Here is a 21,978-nt window from a genome sequence, read left to right as displayed (position 1 = left end):
TGAACTACTCATCTGTTTCATCATGAAAATGACAACAGTCATGTGAAAAACAATCATAAGCTGAACTCAGTTGAGCTGCAGGCTGTGTAGCAACCAAGTATTAAAAATGCAAGTAGTAAAATATCTATGGTATGTAAAGTTAGCATTTTTTTCAGTTTTGGTAAGACTTCTTGTGTCATTTCTGACCTTCCCTGAAAAATTCATCCAAATCTGTTGGTCCACTTCTGAGTAATGTTGCGCACAGATAAACAGACAGACAAACCAATGCCAATCGTTCACATAACTCCACTGCGTTCGTAGTAACCAAAGAACTTCAAATTTAGTTTTTATTATGATTCCCAGACACATTTCATCTCTCTCCACCTTTAGCCATGGCTGTTTCCACAGCTGGACTTTATATCACAGTGAGAAATTTACCTAAAGTGATTAAAAATGAGACATGAGCAAAAAACACCAACAAACCTACTTGGTTTCAACAGGGTGGATTAACTACATCAACTCCAGTTGCTGATTATATTATTTTATCTCTTCCACAAATGAGAAAACAGTGATGGTCAGATCAGCGTCAGCCACTGGCATTATGTCTGTACCTCTTTTCCTTCATCCTCCTCCTCTTCATCAGCTGTCTGGTAGTGAGATGTCTCCTCTGAGTAGTAAATCTTATTACTGGTCAGGACAAAATAGTGAGGTGTCCATGTCTGTAAATCACACACACAGACACATTTCAGTAACATGGAAATAAGTGCAGTCATTGTCAAGTGTATGTTTTCTGCATAAGCACTCACACACTCACATGGTCGATGGGGTCTTCGAGGTAAAGGATGCCGTTCTTCAGCGAGTTGCTGATGTCGTTTTCAGAGTAGCTTGCTGACGTCACCTCTTCATACAGGGTCCCTTCCACCAGTTTCTTGTGCTGTGGCACAAAAGGAAAAGGAGACCTGCTGAGCTACACTAGTGACAGCTTCCCTTTTCAGGAAAGGTTGATGCTGGAGGTACGGACCCGTACCCGTAGCATCTGTACTAGAGGTACGGACCCGTTAAGGTCACTGAAGAGCTGGCGCCGGTTAACTACTATTTGCTGCACATTACAGGCAGTTTATATGAATGACTTTGACGGCGAACATTGTATAATGTAACTAAAAATACACCGTCTCCTCTCACACTTTACGTAGACAATGTAGTTTTTACGCTTTTAGACGCTGTGTCTAAATTGTTTGAAGTCCAGTTCCTATTGATTAGTTTACCGCGTTCAGTGGTGGAAGCGGCTGACGAACTCCATTGCAAATGTTCCCATTTAATTTCGGACGCTAATTTACAAGATAAAATTAAGGATGTCGAATATGAAACAAACACTCGTGAATGGTGAGGAGCAGCTCTTTAATTCGGCATGAATTAAAAAAAAAAACACAAACTCGATTCACTGTGATATTGTGAGATTTGTTTGTGGTGATGTAAATTAGCCATTCAACAGAGTCCGCTAACATTAAAGTGACTGTGACAGGGTCTGTGTTGACAGACGTAGAAAATACGTCAGGGTTTTGTTTAGGTTGTTAATATGTAATAGTCTGTCGCTACTTTTGAAGGTAAAAAAATACTTGTAGTTTGCTGGCTGTTAGTTACGCCATTCAATCCGCAGATTCACCTCGAATCACGGAAGCGCCTTCATCAGCGTAGCCGGCTCATTAATATTTATGTCGTCGGATTACCAGCCAATCACAAAGCGCGTTCATCAGCCGGCTCATTAATATTTATGTACGGCTCATTAATATTTATGATAAGGGAAAGTGCCGTATCCGTAGGCCACAGGCTCCGGGTACGGGTCCGTATCTGTAGACACTACCTTCAGGAAAAATTGCTGTTTATTTTAGTCTGTCATATTTCTCATTAATGTGTCCATTGTGACACTACAGGTCGTACTAACTTTGCACTTTGTAGAGACTTCATGAAAACAGGAGGCATGCAGTGTACACCAGTATATATGAGGGCAGAAAGCTTTCCAAAATATCGCCTTTACAGTTGAATAATTTTAAACGGAAAGTTACGTTAAACACGTGAAAGCGAATTTTGCATTAAAAAATCGCCATCTGCAAAATCCGTGAAAATTTAGGAACAAATTTCTCAAAGCGCAACTACTGCTGTGTTCTACATCTACACCATGACACCAATGTGAATATGGTCCTCAATGATGCCGAGCACACTGGCCAGCCTGACATGCTGTATGAACATTTTCAAATAATAGTCCAAGAAACACTGCGCATATTGAGGAGGTGAAAGTAAAACTGCGGCATATTGCTGCCATCAAGACAAACAACCCATATTCTTCAGTTTCTTGTCATTTAGATTGTACACAAGATTCTCTTCATATTTTTACACTATATTTTTTACATCATTATGAGACATTTTATCTTTTTCCAGATTACAAACTAGACGAAAAACGTCACCTATACGTAGTCTCTCGTGCTTTTGAAGACAGACAAGTCAGTGGTGGTTGATATGTGGGTCTTGGGACATCATGAGAACCAAGACTTCGACAAGTCAGTTATTTTTTACTCACATCCACCAAAATCTGGCCAAATGTTGTTTTGGTATTTGGGGGTTTCAATCATCCATCCATTATCTATACTGCTTAATCCTCATTAGAGTTGCGGGGGGACTGGAGACTATCACAGCTGACTTGGGGTGAAGGCAGGGGACACCCTGGACAGGTCGACAGCCTGTCGCAGGGCTACACCTACAGACAAACAATCACACTCACATTCACATCTACAAACAATTTTAGAATAATCAGTTAACCTCAGCATGTTTTTGGACTGTGGGAGGAAGCCAGAGTACCCAGAGAAAACCCATACATGCACACTCCATGCAGAAAGATCCTGGGAAAGCCGGGCCACAAACTGAGGTTCTTCTAGCTTCAAGGCAAAAGTGCTAACCACTACTCCACCGTGCAGCCCGGTTTCAATCATTCATGTCTTTAAATTGTACCCATTTTATGCAAACATTTTCTGGGATGAATTTAAGATTCCTATTTATTCTTTGTTACTGAAAGTTGTCATTTGTTCGAATGATATTGTGTAATTCATTCTTTCCTATGGTGTCAGCGATATGTTGATTGGCTGCAGAGTTACAGCCACTCCCCATTTGGGATGGCTTCTCTTTGTACTGGAAGTCTGGCCTGATGAAGGTCTAGCACCGAAACAAATATCCATCCATCCATTCTCTATACATCGTTTTATCCTCACTGGGGTCGCAGGGGGTGCTGGAGCCTATCCCAGCTGACTCGGGCGAAGGCAGGGGACACCCTGGACAGGTCGCCAGTCTGTCACAGGACTACATAAACAGACTAACAATCACTCTCACATTCACACCTACGGGCAATTTAGAGTAACCAATTAACCTCAGCATGTTTTTGGACTGTGGGAGGAAGCTGGAGTGCCTGGACAAAACCCACGCATGCACAGGGAGAACAGTTCCCACATGTAAACAATGACATCAGTGTGTAATAACTCCTAAATCCTCTTATTAGGTAATGTGTCCAGAATGTAAAATGTGACCGGACTTGTTTGTCAAGTCAGGAGCTCTTCAGAGTTGACATGTGGACTTTACAGTGTGTGTGTGTGTGTGTGTGTGTGTGTGTGTGTGTGTGTGTGTGTGTGTGTGTGTGTGTGTGTGTGTGTGTGTGTGTGTGTGGTGGGGGGGTGGGGTGGCGGGGCAGGTTCTGGCTATACTTGTGGGGCCCTAATGTCCCCACAACTATAGGAAAACCAAAAAAACATGTCATTTGTGGGGACCTCATTTGGATCCCCACAAATGGAAACAGTGTTTTCTTGGCCATGTTGTTGTTACTAAAAAAAAGTAAAAGTGCAAAAATGTTTCTTTAGGGTTAGGCATTGTTTTGGTTAGGGTTAGGGTGAGGGTAAGGGGTAGGGGTTTGGTATGAATGTGAGTCAACGGTATGTCCCCACAATGATAGGAAAACATAGTGTGTGTGTGTGTGCGTGCGTGCGTGTACCTTGATGAGGATCTTCCTGCGGAGCTGGTACGGTGAAGGCAGCTCCTCTGCGTTGTTGTCAACTGGTTTGGTAAGCAGCAGATCTCCAAACACCTTCTTAAAGTGTGTGGCCATGTTCCTCTGTTGGACCACACTGCAGTGGTCCTCAATGGACAAGATCACAGGATACCTGCACAGATAAAACATCAGGTAGAGAACCTCTAGTGCCAAATTCTGGAAAAGGTCCCGAGTCAGTCTTCCTTTAAAACTACATTTACTTGACTTTACATTTACTGCAGAGATGGGGAAAGAGGTTAGTGTAGGTCAAACATGTGGTGTTGGCCTGCAGCAGAAATCAAATTATAAAGATAATGTGAGTACCAAGGAGATAAGGTTGGAAGTGAACACTCTCATAGTGAACTCACTCAGATGTGACAAAGGCATGTTCTTTGATGGTGTGCAGCACATCCAGGAATTTGATCTTGGAGGTTAAGGTGTGGCCGTGATAGATGATTGGCAGGTCATCAGGTCCATCCCAGCAGTCCACTAACATGAGAAAACACAACATGAAAAGTGCAGTTTGTTAGCTTCTACTGCAACTAATCACTAACTTGTTGAGAGTTATACAACACACACATAAAAATTTTTAACTCTCTCTTTAGTATTAAAGCTACTGAGAGAAACTCATCTCAACAACAACTTGTAAAACATCAATGGAACAACACTGTCTGCACATCATACACTACTGTTCAAAAGTTTGGGGTCACCCAGACAATTTCATGTTTTCCATGGAAACTCACACTTTTGTTCATGTGCTAATTTAATTGCACAATGGCTTTCTAATCATCAATCAGCCGTTCAACACCATTAGCTAACACAATGTAGCATTAGAACACAGGAGTGATGGTTGCTGGAAATGTTCCTCTGTACCCCTATGTAGATATTCCATTAAAAAGCAGCCATTTCCAGCTAGAATACTCATTCACATGAACAATGTTTAGACTGGATTTCTGATTAATTTAATGTTATCTTCATTGAAAAAAAATGCTTATCTTTCAAAAATAAGGACACTTCTAAGTGGCCCCAAACTTTTGAACGGTACTGTTCAGCAGGAAGGATTCGCTTTCTGGTGAGGGTAAAAAAAAGCATCAAGTGAGTTTCTCTATTTTCTGGACAAGAAACTTTGCATCTCTCACGTTCAATGCAGCGGCAGCCCATCCTCAGACAGCGAGCGTAGGCCTCTAGAGATGATTCACTGGAAAACTGGTCACCCGTCAGGTAGCTGAAAGAACAAGATGATGGAATCAGGCTCATGCAAAATGAATAATGTAGAGAAATGCTTTGACAATTTGGCAAATTACACTTTTTGCTGTCGTTCATTGATTTAAAAGATTAGCAATTTCATACATCCATGTAGGGCACCACTTTGGAAAGCAGTAAATGTTTGCCATTTTTAATAGATTAATAAGTCAAATGTTGAACTGATAATTGTGTTTTCATTCCATATTGAGCTATGGATTAATTAATCTGTATTATATTCAGAACAGCAAGAACAGCATTTACAAAAATCAAGACTATACTGACAAATACGAAAATAGCAATTAGCATCTGCATGAGGACTCTCAGCTGTTACATCCTACCAGTTCTGATATACGGATCTGAATCTTGGAACATAAATAATAAAATGTCAAACAGAATCATTGCAGCAGAGATGTGATTTTACAGACGCATGCTGCGTATGTCGAACATGGACAGAATAACCAATGCAGGTGTTCTAAAAACACTCAACACAAAATTACACACTACTGAACAAAATTAGGAAACATCACGCAGCAGTTTTTGGACACATCTTAAGGAAAGAGACCTTGGAATATATCGTCGCAAGTGGAAAAATTAATGTTAAGAGAGGACAAGGTAGATAGAGAACAAAAATGTTAGACAGACTGACATCATGGCTACATATGGAAGGGACAGTCACAATTCAAAGAGCAAAAGATTGGAGGAGCTGGAGAGAAATGATCGCCTGCGCTGAATGGCATGGCATTTGATTGATTGATTATATTCAGTATAAATGTGACATTTATAGCCTACTGCAGGACAAAATCACAAACTGGTCAGTTCTGAAATTTATATACACATTTACTTTTGAGTTGTAAAAAAAGCAATAATGGTAGATGTGTACTAAAGATGCATGTAGCATTCAAAATCTGATTCTGATTTTGAAAAGTGAGAAAACCAGTGTGGGGGAATCTTAATCTTATATTCTTTTCAACAGCCAGCAGGGGGCAACTCCTCTGGTTGGATAAAGAGGTCAGATTTTCTAGAGGTTGTTGAGAAAATGACTTTACTTTTCATGTCATCGGTAATCTTAGTAGACATTTTCTAATGCGCTTACAGATCCAATTGTTAGTTTAAAGTCTCATTCAAAAGAGCATGATGTCCATTCTGGCAGTCATGGTCCCATTTAGATTGAAATGGATGATAAAGCAGGTTATGTTTCAAAGCAGGGTACCTTGTGTTTGACAAGTTTCCACTGCATCAGTGCTTGAAAAGTGAGTTGACAGTGAATAAAAATGTGACAGCATCAGAAAACATACAGACAGTGCCTGTAGTTCAGAGGGGTAAATAGCAGATTTAACAATTAGTTTCTTTCATCCATCTGTCCATTATCTATACACCGATTAATCCTCATTAGGGTCACGGGGCAACTGGAGCCTATCCCAGCTGACTTGGGGTGAAACAAACAGGGGGACACGAACCAGGGCTCTTTTAGCAGCAAGGCGACAGTGCTAACCAGCAACCACTGTGCAGGCCTTAATTCCTTCAGTAGTACAATCAAAAGATAGTGTTATTTGCGAACACTGAAAAAAGACTATGAGACCTACGTGTTGTGTGAGGAGGAAATCCAGTACTGAGACAGCGGTCTTTTCATGTCATCGGGAACAACGTGTAAAAGTCGAGGGTCGCACACAGAATTCTCTTTGGAGAACAGAAAAGTCAGGAACTACAAAAAAAACAAAGAAAAAACATCAAAGTGTAAGGTGGGGGAAAGGTGTATCCTTCAGTCTGTTCTGGTTTTTGTGCATCTTTGTACAACCACCTCATCCAGTTGTAGCATCGGCTCTGGCTGCGGTCCTCCCCTCATGTAGCCCATGAGAAACTCTCTGACACGACTCAGATCTGACGCCCAGGACTCCTGGGAAGATGTGAATAAAGAAAAGTGAGTGGAAAGCAGTTTTTGAGGACATCTTCAGTGTTGTGCTGACATGCGCTGAATTTGCAGAGTACCTTCTGGTCCATCTGTAAAAACTTCTGGAAGTCGTAGAGGGAGATCTGACAAAGCTCTGGTCTGTCAACATTTCTGAAAGCACAACAATGTTCAACACGTCAGTTGACAGATGAGTTAAAGCTGAAGCAAAGTACCAGTGAATGAGACAGGAAACACAAATTTCTGTCTGGCAACTGACTAGGATAACTTGCCCGTGTCAAAATCTAATTATGACATTTTTTCGTGTTCAAAGGTTTGGGGCCACTTAGAAATGTCCTTATTTTTGAAAGAAAAGCATTTTTTTTCAATATAGGCAACATTAAAGTAATTAGAAATACAGTGTAGACGTTGTTAATGTGTTAAATGACTATTCTAGCTGGAAACGGCTGATTTTTAATGGAATATCTACATATAGGTGAAAGAGGAACATTTCCAGCAACCATCACTCCTGTGTTCTAATGCTACATGGTGTTAGCTAATGGTGTTGGTGTAGAAAATCCTTGTGCAATTGCATTAGAACATGAACAAAAGCGTGACTTTTCATGGAAAACATGATATTGTCTGGGTGACCCCAAACTTTTGAACAGTAGTGTATGTAACATTAAAACATTTTTTCACAACCATAGAACCAAGAAAAAAACCCACACTAAAATAGCATTAAATTGGCAACAGCACATGGAAATGTTCCCTGAAAGCAAAAAGCTTCCTGATAAACTGTTGTAAAGAGAAAGTGGGAGAGCGGTGGGGGATGTGAAGACGAGGGACGGGACACCGAGGAAGAAGATGAGGTGGAGGGACTCACCGCAGAGGAAAGGAGAGCTCCAGCTGCTCAATAATCTGAGGAACAGAAGGATAGGAACCAGGTGATGGACAGGTGGGAGGGAGCCAGGTGAGGCATAAACAGTAAAGGACAAAGTGAGCGTGGTGTGGTACGAGTGCAGAGGTGGAAAAGCATCAAAGTACTGGTGCAGTTACTCAAATACAGTGCCGAAGTGTATTTTTAAGGCACTGAACATTTCCTGAGATTAAATTCAAATGAGGATAGTAGCAATAAACAGATAATCCTAAAATAATGGAGCTGGTAAGTAGAAAATCATGAATCTTCAAGATAACTGTAAGAAGCATCCTTGTTGTTGTATTTTGTAGTTTTAAAAGTTGGAAAAAAGAAATAAGTAAAAAACCTTTTCCAAAACTTTCAGTATCTACGAAACGATTTCATCTGGCAGGTAAGTGTTCCAGACATCCATAGTTTTTTTTATTTGTCTTTTTACAATCAATAACATGACATTATGACATTAATCACATTATTGCTTCTAAGTACTGAGGTTTACTTGAAGACTAAGTGGCAGCTGCTGCTTTACTCTGCAGAGAAAATGTAAGTTTGATGAGCATTAATCATGTCAAAACTTCCAAGCATGATTCATTTGACTATCTGGAGTAAAGTAGCAACAAGTACCACCTCCAACCTGCTCAGTTCCAGGGTTTTAACTTCAAAATTTCAGTTTATGAAGCTGAAAATGCAATAAGATCATTTTAGAGTCCTTTGAAAATGAGTGGGTTTTTTTTGTTTTGTTTTGTTTTTGCTATGTGAATATGTTTTAATTGAGATGATACAACTTTTTAGAGTAAAATTTGAGCACTTGTTTGGCCCAGCTGTGAGTGTATCTGAGTCTGTGTTAACACTCACACTCCTCTGTGCGTCGAACATCAGCGTTCTGTAGAGCTGTGCAAAGCTGGGGTGTGACAGGTCGTTCCTGGCCTCCACCTCCTGTGGAAACAGGGAGGATGTGAGTTAGTTTGACAAAAAGCAGCTCTGTGATGGAAGCAAAATATTAAGGAGAGAAAATTCAAAAGGTAGAGGAGCTGCAGGTAGAGAAACAAAGGCATGAAAGTGAACTTATTCGCCTTCTATTTTGCTCTGACCTGCAGCTTGTCTTTGAGAAAGCGCGTGTTGGGAACTCTGTAGTTGATCTGAGGCAGCAGAGCTTTTACATCCTTCACTGTAACGCTGGGAAGGAAACAAGAAGAGGAAAGCATCAGACAAGTGCAATAGGTCTAAACACACAGCAGCAGACTGGATGTCATAAAAGACACTTGAATGAATTTTTTTAGGAGCCAGACAGAGTCAGGATATTTCGAGTTCACACTTTATTGGTTAAGGGGGCCACTGGAAAATGAAAATTTGATTATTCTCACAATTTTCACAGTGTCTTGCTTGTGTATTGATAAATTATAGAACTTCAATGACTGGTTTTAAAACCCACCTGTAGGTTTTGGTGTTCAGAGGGTTGACAAAGAAAAGAACTCTGAATTCTAAAACTAAGGTAAATTAAACACTGAGAAAGTGCATAACATTATGAACTAGAAAAGCACTCACGAAGCGCAGTACTCCACTAAAACTGTTCATTCCCCCATCGTCAGAAATGCATTGTTTGTTTTTTTAAAATAGAAATGCAGCATTTGATATTAGTTATTGATGATCAGAAATCACGGTACCACAGAACGCGGCCACTTAACATAGATGTACCCACAAAGAAATGACCTTGCGCTGAGCACAGACTTGTGTTATGCATGCGTACGTTATGTACAAAATGAATCGTCTGATATAAATATGTAGCGGGTGACGGGAACTGATGACACACTCCCACAATTCAATCAATTATTCCTTGTATCATTTCTGATGGATAAGTCCTGAGAAGTCCACAGTGGTGGATTTGTAGTAGGACTGTTTGTACAGAGGGTTTCAACTAGGGTTAACCAGTTAATCAGTTTTAAATTAAATGTGCAATTTGAAACAATGCAATCAGCAAATCGCAAAGGCTGAAATTTTAGAATATACATTATGGAGCACATCTAACCTGTGGGTTGTGTTAATGAACCGACAAATTCAAATCATTCTCCTTGTGTGATATTCACTGCTCAATCACATTTTAAATCTATCATACAATAACTATTGAAGCTAGACTAAATTAAAAAAAAAAATCTGAAAAATTTGATATTTTTCCAACTAACAGTTGGGAGGTCTCTAAACAGTTCTGCATATTTGCATTGAAGTTGAGGCCGTTGCTTCAGTCAAGGTCTGATGTCTTTACCGTTACAGTTTTTTTGACAAGCAGCACATGGATAATCACTTGTATTTTCCTGATTATTCAAACACATGCAGCTGTCAGCCATCACTAACAGAATGAGGAAGGAAGCAAGAAAAGCAGATAGAGAGAAAAATCCAGGTCAGTGCTCTGAGGCGGAGACGATGTTTTGGGGTCAACGACCGCCATCAGTGGCAGGTCTGAGCCATGCCTCCCCCCTCGTCCCTCCTGCTCCTAGATACTGTTACTATTTTCACAGGAGACAGGAAGCCGCCCTCTCCCAGCCCATCACATCACTTCCTGCTCCTTATCAGGCGATGGCAGGCTGTTTGTCCTGGAGCGCCTTCCACCCAAACAGAAAGCCAGACTTATTAACGCGAGAGAAGACGAGTGCGCGTGACATGTGGCGCTTCAGGGCGTGGAGGTGGAGGTCAGGGCTAATCCCTCACAGGACCGTTATATACTCTTTCATGGCATCTGGGTCTGGTTTCACCTTTACATCCCACCTGCTGCGTCACTGAAGCCAACAGGCATCCATCACAGGCTGCTGTGAAAGCTACGACTGGGTGTTGACATTTTTGTGGCGACTCACCCACCTGCCCTCGTGGTTCCTGTCCATGACTTCAAACTGTTTCCTCAGCCATCTACGGAATGGGGGGGGGAGAAATGAAACATCAGTGACAGCCATTTTTAAAAGAATTAAAATCCAGCACACATTTGAAAAGGAGGGAGTGTTGGTTTATGGCTAAAATACATTTTAATGTATTACGGGAAACTGAAATATAAGGAGGGTGTACAGTACTGCACACAAAATCAGTGATACAGTGCGATACTATATATGTTTAATGTTTTCTATATTTATAATACATACATGTCTACTTATAGTGAATGTCTGTAAATTATATAAATTGCTTCCCTATTTAATTGCTTACAAACATGTGCATAAAACCCTACAGATTATACATAAACAACATTAATATACGCATAGTCAAACTTCTATCGGGTCCCTCATAGCCTTCAGCAGATTGTCTTGTTTTATTGCTTTTGTCAGGGCGCCTAGTTTGGGTGTTGACAGCACTGTCACCTGTGGCTGATCCTTCCTCTGATGTATATTCCTCTACATTTAAAATGTTCCCTTTTTATCACACACACTGAAAGCTGCCATCTCAATTTCTTACACGTAGGCTGTGCAGTGTGCATATCCTCCTTTTTGTGGCTGATATAATGACACATACACACGTGGACAAAATTGTTGGTACCCCTCAGTTAAAGAAGGAAAAACCCACAATTCTCACTGAAATCACTTGAAACTCACAAAAGTAACAAAAAATTAAAATTTATTGAAAATTAAATAATCAAAAACAGCCATTACTTTTGAATTGTTGATTAACATAATTATTTAAAAAAAACGAACTAATGAAACAGGCCTGGACAAAAATGATGGTACCTCTATAAAAGATTGAAAACTATTTGACCAGAGTGACATGATTAACTCAGGTGTGTCATTTAATTGACATCACAGGTGTTTCCAAACTCATAATCAGTCAGTCTGCCTATTTAAAGGGAGACAAGTAGTCACCCTGCTGTTTGGTGAAAAGGTGTGTACCACACTGAACATGGACAACAGAAAGCGAAGGAGAGAATTGTCCCAGGACATCCGAAAAAAAATTATAGACAAACATCTTAAAGGTAAAGGCTATAAGACCATCTCTAAACAGCTTGAAGTTCCTGTGACAACAGTGGCTCATATTATTCAGAAGTTCAAGACCCACGGGACAGTAGCCAACCTCCCTGGACGTGGCCGCAAGAGGAAAATTGATGACAAATTGAAGAGACGGATCGTTTGAATTGTATCCAAAGAGCCCAGAGCAACCTCCAAAGAAATTAAAGGTGAACTCCAAGGCCAAGGTACATCAGTGTCAGATCGCACCATTCGTCGTTGCTTGAGCCAAAGTGGACTTCATGGGAGACGACCAAGGAGGACACCACTGCTGAAAAAAACTCATAAAAAAGCCAGACTGGAATTTGCAAAAATGCACGTTGACAAGCCACAAAGCTTGTGGGAGAATGTCCTTTGGACAGATGAGACCAAACTGGAGCTTTTTGGTAAGGCACATCAACTCTATGTTCGTAGACTCAAAAACCAAGCATACGAAGAAAAGAACACTGTCCCTACGGTGAAACATGGAGGAGGCTCAGTAATGTTTTGGGGCTGCTTTGCTGCATCTGGCACAGGGTGTCTTGAAAGTGTGCAAGGTACGATGAAATCTGAAGACTATCAAGGCATTCTGGAGAGAAATGTGCTGCCTAGTGTCAGAAAGCTTGGTCTCAGTCGCAGGTCATGGGTCTTCCAACAGGACAACGATCCAAAACACACAGCCAAAAACACCCAAGAATGGCTGAGAGAAAAGCGTTGGACTATTCTAAAGTGGCCTTCTATGAGCCCAGATCTGAATCCCATTGAACATATGTGGAAGGAGCTGAAACATGCCATTTGGAGAAGACACCCATCAAACCTGAGACAACTGGAGCTGTTTGCTCATGAGGAGTGGGCCAAAATACCTGTTGACAGCTGCAGAACGCTCATTGACAAATACAGAAATCGTTTAATTGCAGTGATTGCCTCAAAAGGTTGTGCAACAAAATATTAAGTTATGGGTACCATCATTTTTGTCCAGCCCTATTTCATTAGTTTGTTTTTTTAAATAATTATGTTAATCAACAATTCAAAAGTGATGGCTGATTTTGATTATTTAATTTTCAATAAATTTTTATTTATTGTTACTTTTGTGAGTTTCAAGTGATTTCAGTGAGAATTGTGGGTTTTTCCTTCTTTAACTGAGGGGTACCAACAATTTTGTCCACGTGTGTATATCAGACTCTGTTAACTTTTTTTAAATAAAATGTTCATATTTGACATATATGGCTGCCATTCATAGATCCTACAGATTTGTCCATTGTGTGATACAAGTGGACATGCAAAGAGGATGACGTGTGATAATATTGCAACAAAAACAAAAGTTGTATTTGCTTTTCAGCAGTGATGTGGGGTGTGAATTTTTGGCTCCAATTAACTGAGTATTGATTATTCTGGCAAATGTGCCATTATATTACATTTTGAAGCAAGCTCTTGATTTCTGACAGAAGTAGACACAGTCTGCCTTGCACATCGAATATCTAAATTACAACTGTTAGACTTGTTGGAGGTCTGCACAGTGGATTGGTGGTTAGCGGTTTCGCCTTGCAGCTAGAAGATCCCCGGTCTGTGTCCCGGCCCAGGCCTGGGATCTTTCTGCATGGAGTTTGCATGTTCTCCCTGTATACAGCATGTGTGGGTTTTCTCCGGGTGCTCCGGCTTCCTGCCACAGTCCAAAAACATCCATCCCTCCATTTTCTATACACTGCTCTATCCTCACTAGGGTCGCGGGGGGTGCTGGACCCTATCCCAGCTGACTCGGGCGAAGGCAGGGGACACCCAGGACAGGTCAGTCCAAAAATGGAATGAACAAAGTCTGATCCATGGAGTCTTCAGCTTGGACCTTTCAGGATTTAAATAATCTACTGCTAAAGTCTTTGAGCCTGATACCACTGGGCACCTTCACAGGTGTGTGGAGTTCAGATGGGTCAGAATTGTTTATCTAGCATGAGAGGAACCTACACTATGATAGGCAGGTGGTTCATCACAGTACACATCTACGGACATTGTCAAGCTAGTCTAACTAGCCTCAGCTTTCTGACTGAAATAGCAAATTTAACACTCAGGCCTCTGTAGAGCTGCATGTTGAAAAGACACAGGTGTCTTTAATTTGTTTAGAGCTAATGTTACATGGCTTGATGAAACGGGGAAAACCCTATATAAACATTGATAGGATATATGCAGTTATGACAAATGTAAGACAGAAAATGTCATGGAAGATGCCCACACAAACTCAAGAAGTTTAAAGAGTTCCCACATATGTCTACAAATGGGTTAAATCTCTTTGGAAAAATGACCAAATATGCACAATACATGAAGTATGACTGTAGTTCATATTTGCTTCCCAAAACTGGAGAGACTTATTTGTATTTAAACTCCGCTTTACATTGTAAATAGAAGCTGACAGCCTGAGTCTGAATAAGGCCAGCCTGTATTTTCACATTCAGTTAAAGAAAATCCTATTCAGCTGATGGGTCATCTCCCCAAACAGTTTACTTCATAAACAGACAAAATTAGCAGTATAATTTCCTGACCGTTTCCAAACATAAACCCCTCACATGATGTCAACAACAAAACTGTGTCTTTCTCCGACACAACGTCTCTCTGTTCACCCACTTTCACCACGCAAGCCAAAAACAGCCTCTGCACATTCATTTGGAGTAAATATTTTCATCCCAAAACAAATATTAGTCCTCCCCTACAACCTGCGACTCCCTTTCACATCCAGCTCACGACTACTTTGATGGAAGCGAATATCACTTTATCACAGAGAGGAAGTTTAGCTACGTGTTTTAACGACAGCAGTGCCAATATTATCTGACTGTGCTGGCTTTCATTTCACTTTGTACTTATTTTATTGGTTTTGTTGTTAGTGAAACTGTTAAATCTTCATTTATTCAAAGGTTACTGTATGAGTAAAGGTTACAATCATTAGTATTACAATGCTGTCATCAATCTTAATGACGTTCCTGTGAGGATAATCAACATTTGTCTGAGTATGCTTCACATCTTACAATGCACTGTAACCTAAAAGAGCAGGTTGTGCTCCTCATTAACAACACACTGAGTTTTTCATCTAAAGGTGGGGTGAAAAATAGGAAACTGCTGAGATAACGAACCATAACGAATTGTACAAACTGACAGATGCAGCCCCCTCCTAGGTAGCATGTCGATTCCTCTAATTTCATCCAGGTTTCTCCCACAACCCCCTGCTATTTTGGAGATGCTCGGATCCAGTCGTCTGCCATCACAGTTATGTCCTTGTTAAAATTACACTGCCCATTTTCCTGCTTCTAACACATTAAAACCATAAAAGCTAGTAAATAAGTAGTAGCCCACATGTTTTAGAAACAATAAGGTTTAAGAATATGCATAAGAAGGTAAATGATCAGAGAAATTCCTCCTCCCCTTGACTACCCTGAATATGATTCATCAGACACAAAGAGAGAAGAAGAGCTACATCTTTCAGATGATTAAGGAAAGTTATCCATGGTTCTATTGTCAATCAAAGCTACAGTCTGACTTTCTTATAAGAAGGGTTCACAGCGGTCTCAGGACCAGGGCCTCCTTTAGAGGGGACTGTAAAGTCTCACACAGAAAAACAGCCTTCGGATAAAATCCTCCTCCTGTGAGATCTGGAACAGTTGTCCATTCTCCATAAGGGAGCGTCCCACATTACTAACCTTCAGAACTCACCTTAAACAGTGCCTGAAAGTGCACCAGTCTTGTGACTTTTGACCTTTAACTTTTTTGTATGCTTTTTGTAGTGTGTTTTTATTGTGACCAATTGTCCTATGTTTCACTGCTATGTTTTTTTTTTTTTTACCTGCCTCGGTACTGTGAATGTAAATTAGCATTGTTGCTATAATTTGGTATATTTGCATCTATTGTTGTCTAAATAGATGTTCATTAATGTGCACTGTCTCTATCAAATAAATAAATAAATAAATAACCACTCGACTCCAAAATCTTGAGATTTTTACTACAGATTGTTCTGTTATCTGTCACTCTGGTATAAAACTGCAGTGACGTTGTGATCAGATGGATCAGCCGTAGATTTCCTATAGAGGGGCGTATCTGTTGGGTAAATGACTCCATCCTCAGAGCACAAATGCGAATTCTAGCTTTTAAGATAGTGGACCGAGAAGTGATGCTTTAAGGAACTGAGATATAGCTCAAGTCTCAGGTGTGCATCCCAGTAAAACACATACCTGTCTGTCTGCTGTGGTGCCGGAGCTCTCTGGGTTTCCATCATCAGCCAGTTGAGTCCAGTGATCCACATGTTGACTTCCTCCTCACTGAAGGCTGCAAACACAGAGACACAGGATGACAGAGTCATGTTTTATTAGACAATTTCTGACTTTGGTGGCTCCCAGTGCACTATATTTCCCTGCTTTACTAACGATTACTTCAGCTGCTTGTCATTTATGTACTTGAGCTGGTTGCCTGAGTATAGACAGCAGCACAAGCTGTATGTTGTTACATTGGCATTGTTGAATAGTTTTACAAATAAAAATCACAAGACATCAGAATAATGCAGAAGTTGGTATAATCAGATAAAAAAAAGGATTGAAGAGAGATTAGAATGAATGTATCCTGCCAACAATAAGTAAGTACACTGATATTCTATAAATTTATAACTGTCGTCAAATCCTAATGAAAAAAACTAAAAGTTGTTAAAAGTATTCTCATAACAAAATTTGTATATCAAAACTTGGTTTATTTTGCTTCCCTCGACCATTGAGCTCATTCTTATCCAAAATCTAGTAAAAATATTAAAATTGAATACTTAATACAGAAACAGAAATGTGCAATAATACATGACTGAAAATAGTTTCCAACAGAAACACTTCATCCTCCTGTCTAAAAACAACAATGACCTTGAATTTGTTTTTGCTTTTTTACTTTTTTTAAAGAAATGAAACCAGATATTCTGGGTTTGTTTTTCAAATTCCCATCTTGAGTAGGAAACGGCAGGCTTTGACTCAGAGGAACCCAGAAAAGGCCCTTGTTTCCTCCTTATCACTTGTGTCTACATAATGTGATTAATTGTGAATTTGCTAGAAATGTGCACCATTAAAACATAAACTGTGATGGATCATCTCTTCTTGTACAGGCAACTGTGAGAGTTTGAATTGTGTTTTTAACTCCTTTCTTAAGAAGTTGTTTTTCTTACCAAATTGCTTTTTTTTCCAAGTTCAGTAAACTTCAGGTAAGGCTGCATTATTCCATCATAGGACAACTTTATGACCCTTTTTTAAGTTTATTTAAAACTAAATGTGTATTGTTTTTAAATCAATTTCATATTTAGATTCTGCCAAGTGTATGTAATGCATGAGGCTCCAGTGACAAATAAATGTGTTCCTATGCAGCTACAATGGTAATCAGTTGACTCAGTGTGAAAAATGCTTCATTAAGCTCATGTTTTTGGAATGAAATGTTTTGTCTTGTCTGATAAACAGACTCCTAAACCTAAATATATTGATTTCACTATCAAGGAAACCTGGGGAAAATTTTTGGATTTAAAATGTTGGTTACAGTGGATTTTTGACATTGTTTAGCCTTAAAATGGCAAAAAAAAAACAATCATCAAAAGTCGTGCAAGGTCATTTTAATTTGATTCATCACCTTAATTTTATTCAGCGCTTAGTACCAGTTGGTTTCTGAAAAAAAAAGCCTGTTGGTTATAATAACAAACAGCTGGGGCTGAGGTAACCCAGTGCATTATATCTGTAAACTTATGTCATTTGCACATCTAAGCGCATTCTCATTTACACATTCTGTTCATTTGCACATTTCTGTATTACTCTTGTATATTTTGTTGATTTTTTTCTTTCTATGTTATATTTTCTGTATTTTATCTTATTTAATTTTACCTTTCCTTTATTCCCTACCCTAACATTCTGTGTTGTCTTATTGTTCACCCCTTTGTTGAATATCCAGCTGCTGTAACAACTGAATCCTACTCTGGGGATTAATAAAGTCACTCTAAGTCGAAACCATGAGATGAGCGTAAGGACATGAACACATTGCTGGTTTTAGTCTTTTCATGGGATTTTGACAAGAAGAACAATATAGAAGAATGGAAACCTTATCCTATCAGGTGAATAAGGCAGAAAAACAGGCAGAGAAAGGCAAAAATTAGAATGATAAGTGATTTTAAGTTCTCCTTCACTGGCAGACAGGACTGTAAAGAAAATGAACAGTATCTGAAACACACTGACCAGCCACACTGAGGGTCCGCAGGCGGAACTCCAGGCCGTAGAGCACGATGAAGCAGTGGGCGGAGTCTAGTTTACGAGCCTCCTCCGGGTAGCGCTCAAAATCACGGGAGCCCTTCCCCAACCGCAGCTCCCGGATCTCCCGAATGTCGACTGGAGGAGGGAGAGAGGAAGGAAGGATAGTGTTGCATGAACACAAATATGCACAAGCATAAATCACACTTTGGCACGTTGTTCATTTCCTTGCCAAACACACAGAAATCTGTGGCTGGGGAGCTGAACAAATGCTCACTGTGTCAGTGTGAGCCCAAAAACAGACACACAAACATCTCAGCTGTCAGTGGCAGGATGCTCCAAATGTCTGCAGCCATCTTTAACTGCAATAACACAGCAACACAAACTCCTTTTTGACATTTATGTGGAAAAAGAACTCCGGAAGTCACTTTGAAGGGATAAAACAGCAGAGTTTGACTAAAGTGAAGCATTAAATGTTTCATTAATCATGAAGGCTGTAAGTAACTTAATTAGTCTTTAGTTTACTGAGACTGCTAGTTCACTAACCGCAGGTTGTGCCTCTCAATTGTTTTTACTGGATTTTAAGCTAAACCTTTTTCTAAATACATAAAAGCCCAATAATCCCTTTAAAACCCAAAAAGGTATATAACTGATTTTAAGGATAATCCATGTGTCTTTGAAGACTCCCTTAACCATCTAATAATAATATTCTAGCTATTGCACAGTAAAAAGAATTTATACCATTTTTTCCAAGCTGTAGCTCTATGTTCTATCCAGGTAGTCAGAAATAATAAATGCATTTCTTCATACGACATGAGAAAAACATAAATATCACTGAGGTCTGCAGTTTTTAGTACAAATGTAGGATTAGGAAACTGGAAAGAAATTGGTTAAAAACAGGAACAGGAGTGTGGTCAGAGAATCTGGAAACACACTGAGAACAGCCGATGCTGGATCAGATCAAACCTATTCTAACCCTAAGCACCAATAAAAGCGTCTCACTGCATCCTTCCAGCTCAAACAATCATTTATCCATTCAGAACATCTGCAAAATGCACAATTCAAGCAGAGGATGTCTTCTCAAACGTTGCAGATTGGATGCCTATAACCATCCACCCATTATCTATACACCGCTTAATATTCATTAAGGTCACGGAGGGCGCCAGTCTATCACAGGGCTACAATATAGAGACAAATAATCCCACTTGCATTCACACCTATGGACAATTTAGAATCACCAATTAACCTCACCATGTTTTTGAACTGTAGGAGGAATCAGAGAACCCAGAGAAATCCCATGCATGCACAGGGAGAACATGCAAACTTCATGCAGAAAGATCCTGGGAAAACCGGGATGCAATCCAGGGATCTTCTAGCTACAAGGCGAAAGTGCTAACCACCAAGTCACTGTGCAGCCTGGATACCTACAGAAACTGTTAAATTGTATTTTCACAGAAGGTGTTTCAATTAGCTTTAATAATTCAATTCATTTTTATTTACATTATTTAAATTGAAATTCACAATTTAATGAACTTCGCATTGCAAGGCCAACACCTTCTAATATTACAATATATAGACAAGCCTCACAAATTTGAAGATTTCCTTTGAAGACACTCAGACACCAATAAAGATTTCTAAACTAAATACATTTGTATTCATATGAAGTAGTTTGACTTTTTTGCAACCGACTTTCTTTCTCGTATTAGGACATTGAAAAAATTTTAAAAACTGCACTTGACACAGATTTGACCAACTTATATATAAATCTGTTGAGCCTCAGCTAGTAGATTTGGAAGACATGTTTCCTTTAAAAAAAAAAAATCTGAAAATTCACACAAATGATCAGTACCTGAAACTTTATCAAAAAATAGAAAGAAATGTCTGATTTTAAATTCTTCTTGATAGAAACATGCATGACGTACAGTTTTGATGACATTTCACAAAAATCAGTTTAGTGTACAAAGAATTTTAATGATTATCAGTTTATTAATTGTCATGAATCATTTAACAGAACTAGAAAAGCACTCAGAGAGTGCAGACCTCCGCCAAGGATAGAGAGGAAAACAGGAAACCCATGGAGTAAAGGATCATGAGCTGGAATCAAACCTGAGTCTCTGACACAGTTCTGTTTACGAGTCACCTTCTTAACCAGTTGAGCTATCTGGACACCTTGCTTCAATTTGTTGGACGATATACTAACCTATGATGTTTACCTCCGCAAAGGAGGTTATGTGACACGCGTCTGTCTGTCCGTCTGTCTGTCTGTTAGCAAGATAACTCAAAAACGCCTGGGCAGATTCAGATGAAATTTTGAGGGGATGTAGATTATGGTAAGAGGAAGAGCTGATTTAATTTTGGTGGCAATCCGGAAAGGATCCTGGATTCTGAATCACTTTGAATTTTTTAGTACGTTTTAGTATGTGGTCCAAAATATGACAAAAACATCATAGGTTAGTATGTCGTCCAACAAATTGGAACAAGGTGTCCAGATAGCTCAACTGGTTAAGAAGGTGATTCATAAACAGAACAGTGTCGGAGACGCAGGTTGGATTCCAGCTCATGATCCTTTACTGTATGGGTTTCCTGTTTTCCTCTCTATCCTTGGCGGAGGTCTGCACTCTCTGAGCGCTTTTCTAGTTTTGTCATATTTTGGACCACATACTAAAACATACTAAAAAATTCAAAGTGATCCAGAATCCAGGATCCTTTCCGAACTGCCACCAAAATTAAATCAGCTCTTCCTCTTACCATAGTCTACATCCCCTCAAAATTTCATCTGAATCTGCCCAGGCGTTTTTGAGTTATCTTGCTAAAAGACAGACAGACACACAAACGCCGGGTGTCACATAACCTCCTCGGCAGAGGTAACAAGGACATGGATGTCAGAAAATATACTGTGCTTTAGTTGTCGTACCTGGTTGCACCACCAGGTGGAGCCTCTTACTGTTTGATACTTGAGCCCCAGAAAGTGGTCACTTGAACTAACCACAGTTTTGAGATGGCACACAGAGAGCACTGTGGGAGGTAGGCTATTCATATACCACCATGAGATAGTCTCATGTGATACCTTCATGTCTATCAGCCAGAGCGCTCTTTAGGTGGAGAGCTAAAGTCTTAGTGGCTGATGGTCCATGCCATTAGACTGGCCCACATAATGCCGCAATGGTGGTTGCATCAGCATACATTTAGTGATCTCCATTTAGACCAGCTACTTCAGGACATGAACTGATGTCTCTGGAGTAATTTTGTGCAAAGGATTTGTTGATTACTGACTGATAAGTCTGTCAATTAGCATTTTAAAAATGCTAAAATTACATCTCTAATTCCACCTCTCATTTAAAAAAAATAATAGTCTGGACTAACTATATTGTGTATAAAGGTACTTTTTTTCCCCCAGTAGACACTTGAGAAATGTTGTGCATGTTGCTTCAAGGGAGCTGCACAGTGAATCGGCGGTTAGCATTTTAGCCTTGCAGCGAGAAGATCCCCGGTTCATGCTCCAGCCTTCCAGGGATCTTTCTGCATAGAGTCTGCATGTTCTCTTTGTGCATGCAAGGGTTTTCTCTGGGTACTCCTGTTTTCTCCCACAGTCCAAAAACATGCTGAGGTTAATTGATAATTCTCAATTTTCCGTAGGTGTGTATGTGAGTGTGATTGTTTGTCTCTAGATGCAGCCTTGTGATAGACTGGTGACCTGTCCAGGA

General features: G+C 39.9%; 1 protein-coding gene across 1 annotated transcript in view; it reads right to left on the bottom strand.

The window, feature by feature from the left end:
- Nucleotides 1-21,978, bottom strand: part of LOC110955651 (1-phosphatidylinositol 4,5-bisphosphate phosphodiesterase gamma-1-like) — a 57,338-nt gene that overhangs the window by 14,020 nt on the left and 21,340 nt on the right. Inside the window, exons 2-15 of the mRNA XM_022200730.2 lie at nt 18,263-18,412; nt 16,250-16,343; nt 10,939-10,986; nt 9,180-9,264; nt 8,944-9,024; nt 8,059-8,093; nt 7,277-7,349; nt 7,089-7,184; nt 6,874-6,992; nt 5,185-5,270; nt 4,414-4,534; nt 4,010-4,178; nt 794-913; nt 591-698 (exon numbers count right to left, since the gene is read on the bottom strand). Of these exons, the coding sequence (XP_022056422.1) occupies nt 591-698; nt 794-913; nt 4,010-4,178; nt 4,414-4,534; nt 5,185-5,270; nt 6,874-6,992; nt 7,089-7,184; nt 7,277-7,349; nt 8,059-8,093; nt 8,944-9,024; nt 9,180-9,264; nt 10,939-10,986; nt 16,250-16,343; nt 18,263-18,412 (1,385 nt within the window). The remainder of the gene's footprint in view (nt 1-590; nt 699-793; nt 914-4,009; nt 4,179-4,413; nt 4,535-5,184; nt 5,271-6,873; nt 6,993-7,088; nt 7,185-7,276; nt 7,350-8,058; nt 8,094-8,943; nt 9,025-9,179; nt 9,265-10,938; nt 10,987-16,249; nt 16,344-18,262; nt 18,413-21,978) is intronic.

The sequence above is a fragment of the Acanthochromis polyacanthus genome, chromosome 4, assembly GCF_021347895.1.
Source record: "Acanthochromis polyacanthus isolate Apoly-LR-REF ecotype Palm Island chromosome 4, KAUST_Apoly_ChrSc, whole genome shotgun sequence".
Lineage (NCBI taxonomy): Eukaryota > Metazoa > Chordata > Actinopteri > Pomacentridae > Acanthochromis > Acanthochromis polyacanthus.
The sequence above is the reverse complement of the archived record's forward strand: the minus strand, read 5'-3'. Positions and strand labels throughout refer to the sequence as shown.